Source organism: Trichosurus vulpecula, unplaced genomic scaffold (assembly GCF_011100635.1).
Source record: "Trichosurus vulpecula isolate mTriVul1 unplaced genomic scaffold, mTriVul1.pri scaffold_106_arrow_ctg1, whole genome shotgun sequence".
NCBI classification, from domain to species: Eukaryota; Metazoa; Chordata; class Mammalia; order Diprotodontia; family Phalangeridae; genus Trichosurus; species Trichosurus vulpecula.
This window is the reverse complement of record NW_023494391.1, coordinates 11,126-21,133: the sequence shown is the minus strand read 5'-3', so window position 1 is coordinate 21,133 and position 10,008 is coordinate 11,126. Positions and strand designations below refer to the sequence as shown.

General features: G+C 40.1%; 1 protein-coding gene across 1 annotated transcript in view; it reads left to right on the top strand.

Moving 5' to 3' along the window:
- LOC118833277 (RNA-binding motif protein, X chromosome-like) overlaps positions 1-9,729 on the top strand; it is a 29,098-nt gene extending 19,369 nt beyond the window's left edge. The window contains 8 exon segments of the mRNA XM_036740626.1: positions 3,481-3,613; positions 3,820-3,926; positions 5,860-6,028; positions 6,932-7,084; positions 7,410-7,524; positions 7,814-7,902; positions 9,153-9,181; positions 9,183-9,729. Coding sequence (XP_036596521.1) covers positions 3,505-3,613; positions 3,820-3,926; positions 5,860-6,028; positions 6,932-7,084; positions 7,410-7,524; positions 7,814-7,902; positions 9,153-9,181; positions 9,183-9,425 — 1,014 coding nt within the window. The 5' untranslated portion in view covers positions 3,481-3,504 and the 3' untranslated portion in view covers positions 9,426-9,729.
- The last annotated feature ends 279 nt before the right edge of the window (positions 9,730-10,008 follow it).

Below are 10,008 nucleotides of genomic sequence, written 5' to 3'. Positions count from 1 at the left end.
AGCTTCCTCAGTTAGAGTGGCTGTAGGGGCTACGGCCCTGAGGCATGCAGGCCATCCAGTAGCCACAGAGTCTAATTGCTCTGAAAAATAGGCAACAGGTCTGGGGTCAGGTCCTAAAGCCTGGGTTAGGACTCCCAAGGCCTGTCCTCTCCTTTCATCAACATAGAGAGTGAAAGGTTTTTCTAGATTGGGGAGAGCTAATGCCGGAGTGGTGGTCAGTTTACTTTTCAAAGTCGCAGAAGCTTGTGCTGGGTAGGGGCCCCACTCTAGAGGGAGTGAGCCAGGGCCTTGAGTGGCAATTAATGGTTGCAGTCCCTCCCAAGCCTTGGGCTTAATTGGATATGGAAGGCTATGGAGGGGAACTATGGCTGGGGTGGCAGAAGTAGCTTGCCCAGGAATTCCCTGATCCCAAACAATTGGCTCAACCCTCTCCCACACCTCTGGGGGAACATGGGGAGGTCTGGGAAACAGAGGGAAAAGGGAGTTATGAGGTTTAACTAGAGAAAATTGGCTTCCCAATTTCACCATCAGGTCCCTTCCCAAGGGGGCAGGGCCAGAGAAGGTGTCTTCAGACAACAGATCCTTGATGCCCATGACCTGATGGGTGGAGGGGCGTGTGGGGCCGGAGCAATTAGTTAAAACAAGAGAACATAGCTGTGATAAAGTGGGTAATCTTACCTTCTGCCTCGATTTTGCCCAGGGCTCCACGAGAGAGGTGGAGAAAGTGGGAGCACAGCCGAGCCCCAGGCTTTCCCCTCCTTCCCAGTCTTGAGAAGACTGGAGGACAGGGTACTGGGAGCAGGCTCTACCACTTTTCCAACCTCGGGCACACCTCCAGTGCCCCTCCTGGTTGCATGCTGGGCACGGTCCTGGAGGCCTGGATCCTGGAGGCTTTTTCCAGGGGACCGCCCTAGAGGGGCACTCCTTAGACCAGTGACCCTCCTTGTGGCATGGAAAGCAGGTTTCCCCACTGCCCAAGCCAATGGGCTTCCAAGGGGGTGTTAAACCTGAAAATTCGGTTGAAGCAAACAACAGAGCTAGGTGATAGAAAAATCCATATTGTTTATTATTTTCCCTTAAAGCATAGCGGAGCTAGCTTACTTGTACGTACAAGGAGTCAGAGTATAAACTCTGGCTGCCTGAACAAAGCAATGAGAAAACTTATATACGTTATTTTAGCAGAGCTAGCAAGCCTGTATGACCTCATTTTTATGACCCCCATGTATGTTTAACCATGATACAAGAAGAGGATTTTCCTTAATGGAATAGATTGTAAATACAACAAATTAGATAGTTGTCAAAGTGTCCATTGGATTTGCAACCCCAGGATCTCTGTGTTTAATTGGCCATTAACATTCCACAACATAGTATATGCCCATAAAATATTAAGATAGGGAAAAGTCACATAATTCAAGATAGTGTCTGGGGTCAAGGTTTTCACCCTTAATGGCCATGGACAGAGCAAGAAATGCTCCATCTGGATTTGTTGATACAAGATAGAGGTATCTCTGAGCTTACTCAGAGAACACAGAGACTGTTAGGATCAGGCTTTTCTTCTGGTTAAGTAGTTCAGGCCCTGAGTCTTATTGAAATTACAAAAATGATATAAAATAGTATAATATTTTCCACAGGGGCTCCCTGGAGGGGCCCTCCTTGGGTCTCTTCCTGGCCATGGCAGCAGCCAAGAATTGAGCATGTTCTCTGTCTCTAGCTCTTTCCCTGCGTTTTCTTTCCTCTACTGCAACTAGGTCTCTATTGTTATACACTCCAAAGGCCAAGCCCAGTAATTGGGCCTGAGGTGTTTGGGGCCCCATTGCCAATTTCTGCAGTTTCCTCCTAATATCTGGGGCAGACTGATTAATGAAATACATGTTAAGTATTGCCGCCCCTTCAACAGAATCAGGATCCAAATTTGTATACTTCCTAATGGCTTCTACTAGCCGGGCCTGGAAAAGAGCAGGGTTTGCCTTTTCTCCCTGAGTAACTTCCCTGATTTTTGAAAATTTATTTGCTTTTGAAATGCAGTTCTTAGGCCTTCTAACAGGCCAAGTACCATATGGTCTCTTTTCTCTATCCTCACTCCTTTGATAATTCCATCCTGGGTCACTAGTTGGAAGGGCAGCTCTTCCTGGGGAGTATTTTATGGGGTTAGTGCTAGCCAAACGATCCCCAAATTTTTGAGCGTGTTCCCATATTCTCCTCTTCTCCTCAGTGGTACAACAGCTAGAGAAAAGGATATGCAGATCACACCAAGAAAGTTCAAATTGCAGGGACAGATCCCTAAAACCCTCAGTAAACTTAGTGGGATCTTCTGAGTATCTCCCCAGTATTTCGTTAATTTGGATGAGATCTGAAATGGAGAATGGAACATGCACTGTCCTTGTCCCAGCAGGGGAAGCAGGCATTTCCCTCAAGGGAAAAAGCCTTGAAGGCACTGTGGGACCTGGAGGTCAGGGAGGGATATAAGAAGTCCAGCTTCTGGTAAGGGAGGGGCTGGGAGCTGCTGACTGAGGTAGATTAGACTGCAAGGCCAGGTCATCTGGCTGGCAAGGGAGAAGATCAGCTAGTACCTGAGAAGGGGTAGGGGTCAGAGAGGGAGATACCAAAGAGACCTGAGTGGGAGCCACCTCAGAGAGAGGGCCCAGGGGAGGGCATACTGCCATGGGGGCAGGGCCTGAGGCTGGAACCTGAGTAGGGGTTGCCTTGGGGGTAGGGCCCATGGTGGTAGATACTGCAGGGCCTGAAATAGGGGCAGGCCTTGAGGCTAGAACCTGAGTAGGGGTCCCTTCAGGGGAAGGGGACACAGAGGGAGGCACCTCAACAATACCCTTGGCTGGGACCTGAGCATGGGTCGCCCAGGCGGGAGGGGCCATGGGAGGAGATGCAGGGTAGGACACTCGGACCATGAAGGAGGCAGGATTAAGAGGATTGCACTACAGGAAACCAAGAGAAAGAGGGGATGGCGATGGAAGGGGGAGCACAGGAAACATAGGTGCTCCGAGGAGGTTGGGGAGCAGGAGAAGGGGCTGGGGCTGAAGCCCTGGTGACCATAAGTAAGGGGTTATCCCAAATGTCCTGTTGAGTCCCATTGCTGCTCTATTACATGGAGATTATAGACACAAAGACTGTAGGAGGGATTGAGGGGTGGTCTGGGGTGACTAGAGGAGGGGTTTAGGGAGGGTCTTGAGGGGAAGTCCAAGGAGGGCAAGGTGAGGTAATGGGATTAAGGGTGGGAAGTAGCTGCACAACAAAGGGCAACAAAGGGCCAGGCTAGGTAGAGAGTTGGGCCTCATGATAATGTGAGGCTTGTGGCCTTAGGGGAAGGCCAGATCTAATTGGAAGATTGGAGGACAGTTCAAGGGGGCTCCCAGAGACTGTATTCCAGATTCAAGGGGATTCCCAGAGACTGGGCCCTCATCAGTCCCACATAAAATTTTTGGGTTTAAGGGTATTTCTGTGTACTCACCCTCTTTCTTTTAGTTTCCTTAGAGATTTTCTTGAAAAATGGTGGAAGCAGATCGTCCAGGGAAGTTATTTATAGGAGGCCTCACTAGAGCAACAAATGAAACCGATCTGGAATCAGTTTTTGGAAAATATGGCCGCATAGTAGAAGGTAACTGTGAACCACAATGTACTATCCATAATCTTCCTCTGCAAAGACAATTATTTGAGGTCCTGTAGAGTTAAAATCCGTGATATGCCATACTACTGAAATCTGTGAAGTTATGACAAAGTTCCACTAAAAACCTTGCACTTAATGTTTTAAATTTCTTTAATATGTTACTGCAAAATTTCTTTTTAAAACTGTTTTTGTTTCAGTTCTGTTGATGAAAGATCGGGAAACCAACAAATCCAGAGGCTTTGCTTTTGTTACTTTTGAGAATCCCGCTGATGCAAAAGATGCTGCAAGAGACTTGAATGGAAAGGTAGTTTTTCATTTGCACCTCTAAATTTCAGATTTTTCCATTTTTCAAATACATTGCACTGACAACCTTGGCAAATATTCTTGTTGAGTGGTTAAATTACATCACAATAGTTCCATAGTCTCCAAATACACCAACTTTTGATTTCTAAAATATTTCCACACTTTAAATGACTTACCTTTTTCAAATAATATTTTAAGGAATCACTTCAAGTGTTTGTCTTTCTTAAGGTCTCTGTCATTGACTTTAAACATGAATTGTACCTTTGGTAGTTTATTTTTTCTTTAAACTTCATTTTCCATTTCTATTGAAAGGGATACAGTGGATTTAGCAAGGTCATTTATTCCATATGTTTAATCAACTACAGTATTCTATCACATTTAATCCTTACATTTCAAAAACCTTGCAACTCAAACTAATTTCTCCTTTTTCAGTACCTATTAAGTTTTAAAATCATATGCCAGACTATGTCACAGTGATCCAAGCCAACTGCTTTGGAAGCTTCATGTTTTTATAGATTCCAAAACAATTAGAAATGAATAAATTCATGGAATGAGTGGGATTCTTACAACCCGAAGGAGACTCACGTAACTATAATGGAGAAAAATTACAGACTGGTAATAATAACGGGTGAGGTGTAGACGAAGTCAAGGTTTATATTTTATTTCATACCATTTAGAAAATGTGTTTATGAAACAAAGAAGATGAAATTAAAAATATTCAAGCAATCTATTTCTAGTAGTTTTTTTAAAAAGAATAATCACAGAAGGCAATCATCTGAAAAATTCAAAGAAAGAAGCACTGAATTCTAAAACTTTTAAAAATGAGTTGAGAAAAAATCCTTTGAAATCATATTATAGAAATCTTTTACATAAACCAAGATGAGAGATGAATGGTGTGTCAGGTTAGCTGGTTGGTTTGATTGGAGTAATAGCTTCATATTTAAATAAAAAAAATCATTTTGTTTTTTAAACTACTGAATTTGAGCAAATGCTGGAATATTCACATCTTAATTCATAAGCATTTTGAGCAGATATTGACATAGTAAATAGAAATAAATATTTTGGTATATATACTACAAAATTAATGACAAAAATCAAGATATAATATCTTTAACGGAAAAATGCAAAGTTGCATGGTAGCAAATCAGCAAAGGCCACTTATAAATAAGTTTTCCCTGCCTCCCCCCAAAATGGAATAATGTACCATATGCCATATGTTTATGGTTTGTGGTTTTACTGTATAACTGAGGTCAAGGAAAATGAAGGGAATTTCTGTTTTTTGAGTTTGCTTTTTTTAAGTCGTTACACGTAAAATACTACCGAGTCTAGCTATTACCTAATCACAGTAATACTTACAAGTTATCCAAACATGTAAAATATATTCTGTTTAAAAATTGCAGAATAATTGATTTCAAATATTTGATCACTGTGATTCCTAATTACTTTTCTGTTTGCAAAGTTCATTTTTGCCTTAAACAGCCCTGTGAAGTGAATGATGAAAGAAACTGAGGACCAGAGAGGTTAATTTGAGTTACCTAAGTTTGGATGCAACTAGTATGTGGTTTAGTGGGGTCTAAAATGTGGGTTTACTCACTTGGTATCTAACATTGTTTTCTATTACATAACCCATCTCAAATTAGGAAGCAGAAGGTGGATGTCAGTCTTTTTTTTTTCCTTGATTCCAAAGGAAATTCTTAAATTTAGTATAAGAACATCAAGCACAGGTATTTTGGAGGGTTCCTAATGGGTTTTGTAAAATTTTCCAGTATTGGCAAGACTTATTAGATGTCAATTTAATGCTGTCTTTGAAAGGAAAATATCTCTTATCAAAGAAATTTGAGCAATTAAATAACATTTAAAAACAAATCTGAAGAAGTGAGGTTGTTTTAACTAAAGTTCATTTTAACATTTGATAAAATAATTGTTCCTTTTAGTCCTTAGATGGAAAATCAATTAAGGTGGAACAAGCCAACAAACCATCATTTGAAAGAGGTGGTAGGCGGGGCCCACCTCCTCCAAGAAGCAGAAGTCCTCCAAGAGGTCCTAGACATGGAAGAGGTGGAAGTGGTGTAGCAAGAGGGCCACCTCGTGGAGGTCACATGGGTAACGTAGTACTCAAATGCCTGGACTGAAAGAAAGGTCCAACACCATAGTATCTGTCTTTGCTAAATGAGCCTTGTTTATTCTTAAAGTAAAAAGGAAGAAAAAAAATACTTCCTATGCAAATACTGGCAAAGTTTATTTTCTTGAAAACTAAAATAGAGGTGAAATTTCCATGATTAACCTAAAATAGTATAGTTGAAGTTTCACCATGCTTTTGTCCTGTCTCAAAGGGGAAGGAAAGACAAATGCCATTTAAAATTATATACAATTTTGAAAACATATTTGAATAAATTAATTTTCTTGTATCACATAAATTATGTGGATGACTAGGTTATTTTGGGGACTATTTGGGGGACTCTTGATAGAGAAATAGTTTCTTCAAGACTGAAGAACAACTAGAATATCTTTAATATGTTTATGCATTCCACTGATGGAAATAAAAGTCTTTCTAAAACCCAGAAAATGTTTTGTGATTTCAAGCCTCTTGACCTTATCCTCCAATTATCCTCTATTGTAGGCCTCACACTGAAATTTTATAGTTTGTCAGTTTTTGACAGATTTTGCATATGTTGGAGCCGTTGAGAATTCAGGATCATTTCTTTATGATAATGTGAGGTTCCAGGTGGAATTGGAAAATTTGTACAATGATTTTATTTGTTTAGCTGGAGACTAACATTTCTAAAAATTGATGGTATATATCATTCTTTGATTCAGGTAAATACACTTAACATTTTGTTGAAAATATGTGAGGTAAGAAGAAGCTATAGCAACAAATTGATACCAAATTGTATACCACTGGAAAAAAGTGTATTGAAATTGAAATTCAGTATTATTTGATGATATGTTTTGATTCAGTTGATGGTAACCATACTAATGTTTTTTTTCTTTTTATCCTTTGCATAGATGACAGTAGGTATTCTCTTAATTTCATCATGGGTTCTTCCAGGGCTCCACCCCCAGTTAAAAGGGGTCCACCTCCACGAAGTGGGGGACCTCTGCCTAAAAGATCTGCACCTTCTGGACCAGTGCGTAGCAGTAGTGGAATGGGAGGAAGAGGTAAATTCACGGTACATTAGAAAGGTTCACATCTATAAAAATCATTTAGGATTGGTACCGATACCCATTCTCTTGGGTACACATAAGCTCATGTGCATTTGTATTATTTCTCCTATAAGACCCAACAAGATTAACTGTTGTAGTTACAGTTTTTCACACATCAACACTCAAATAAATTTTTGTTCAAATATATCATCTAGTTGAATTAAGAGCTGCATACTAAGTCCTTTTTCCTTACTTAAATTGGCCTCTTATTTTTTCATTTCCTTGTCACATAACTGTGTTAATTCAGATGTTAGTTTAAAATTTTCAAACATTTTTTAAGGGCCAGTGTCTCATGGAAGAGATAACTATGGAGGTCCTCCACGAAGAAAACCAGTGTCATCACGCAGAGATGTCTGTATGTCTTCAAGAGATGGTAGTGACAGTAATAAAGAGAGGTAAGTAAAATAATGTAATATTTTAGTTGAGAAGAGTTTTTATTTTATATGATCTAATTCACCCTTTAATTTTAGTTATTCAGGCAGAGATAATGTAAGTTCTCGGGATACCAGAGCTAATGCTCCATCTCCAAGGGATTACACACACAGTGACTATGGCCACTCTAGCTTTCATGATGAATATACATCTAGAGGATACAGGTACGGTTTCACCACATTAGTTTATTTCGTGGAGATGTACATGATTTAAGCTTTAATAGTTATTACTTAGTACATTTTCTTTATTTAGTGACCGTGATAGCAATGGCAGAGGTCGTGATAGAGACTCTTCAGATCATCCAAGTGGAGGATCCTACAGAGATTCTTATGAGAGTTATGGTAAGAATATAATTTTAAGATCATAAACCACAAGCCCATAGACCTCCTTAGCAACTTTAAAAAAGTCAGTTTAGTCTTTTGCTAATTTGAATTTGTAAGTTTTATTTTCTAAGAAATTGCTTTAAAGTTTTTTTTAGTGAAGCTTTTTGAAGTCTTCATGCAAGAATTGGCATTCACAGTTTTTCTTCCCAGTGGTGAAAGTACAGGAGAAAGTATAATTGGGGGTCAGTAGTAAAAAATTGTAGTTTATCCCTGGACAACTGTTTCAACAATCCGGCTAGAAGCTGTTGTGGGGGTGAAAGCCCAAAAACAAGAATGCTACCAGCACCCTGCAAAAGCACAGGTTCTTTTGATCTGCTTGACTAAGGAAAGCAAGGTTAAGGGGTTGACAAGCTTACTTTAATTCAGCATACAAATATCATTCACTTAGTTCAGCGGAAAAGTCCAGCACACTGAACTTCAGAGCAAATTACAAACAAGTTACTAGCATCAGCAGACAGACTCAATACAATTCATAGTTTCAAACAGCAGCAACAGACCTTGTCTGATTCATATCCCAATACATAGTTACCAGAGTTTAACAAAGTCTCAGCATCCAGGTTACAAGCTGGAGGGCTCCTTAGCTACAGCTGGCCGGAGACTCTACATCAGCAGCATCACGAGAGAGAGCCCTGCACAAATGGACCTGTCCTCTCTTGTTATAGGGCTTCAGATGTCATCAAACGTCATCTGAATGACCAGAACTTAGGCTGCTGTGATTGGCTCTTGAGTTAGCCCCTCCCCTTAGGACCCTGGAAGGTTCACATCCACATAAGTTAGGTTAACACCTAATAGGGGTTAGTGCCTGGGGCTTAGCACTTACTAAGATTCAAGACCTCCATGGCTCTGGAGTTAGCACCTCCCCTTAGCCAGCCCCATCTTGGCCCCCACCCCAGGCACCAGTCCACACCCACAGAGGTTCCACACCTAATAGGGGTTTGGGCCTGGGGCTTAGCACTTGGTAAGGCTCAACGAAATGCACTGAATTACTCAAAGGAAACAATGGCCAACTAAGTGCGAAGGGCCCATTTTGCTTACCAATGTCTGATTCCGTCTTAAGGAAGATATTTATTATGTATTATTTGTCTGTAATCTTCATGCATTAAATTTTCACTGAAGACAAATTTCCATGCAAAATGTAATTAAATATTTCTGTAAAATTACATTTAAAAGTTGGATATTTGCTATATAATTTTCTAATGATCCTGCAGGTAACTCTCATACTGCTCCTCCTGCTCGAGGGTCCTCCTCCCTCTTATGGAGAAAGTAGCCTCTATGATGATTATAGCGGCACAAGAGGTGGATATGATGGAAGTCGTGAAAGTTACTCAAGCAGCAGAACTGACATCTATTCAAGTGGTTGTCATCATATTGGCAGACACTGGAGAGGGCTTCTGTCTTCAATGGATAGGGGATATCGTGCCCTTCGTCATTCATATAGGAGTTCAAGCCCTGGAGCGCCAAGAGGCGGTGGCTGTGACTGATGCCGATCTGGAAGAGGAGGCAGAGAGGCAGAAGCAGCTATTAAAAGAAATATAAGTTTTTTTCAATCAAAATGCCTTTTCAAAGAAATTGGGAATTGAGTTTATTTTGTGAAATTGTCTGAAATAATGCTATGTTGCTTTGTGCCGTCTTAGTACCCTCTATGATAGTCCATTCTTGCAAAAGCTAAAATTTAAAAAAAAGGAAAGTTAAAAAGGGTTCATATGTCTTTTGTGAAGTAAGAGTTTTAAAATAAAGTTTTTCTGAACTTACTTGATTTTCTTGCTGAATTAGACATTTTAAGATTGATATCGCTGAAACAACCAAGTCATCTAAGATAGAATCTAAACTAGTACGACAATTCTTTGAGAGTGATTTGTGTTAGTTTTAGGTGACCAGATGTTTAAGACGATGGGGGAAATAGAAACACGAACATAAACATGTTTACCTATGCATATGTATTAATAATTATCAATGCATAAAAGTCCAACTATTGAATAATTCTGAAATACAGAAAAGATTAAGAATTTTCAAGGAATTATCTTGGAAAAAATGAAAACTTTGTCATCTGACATTGACTTTACA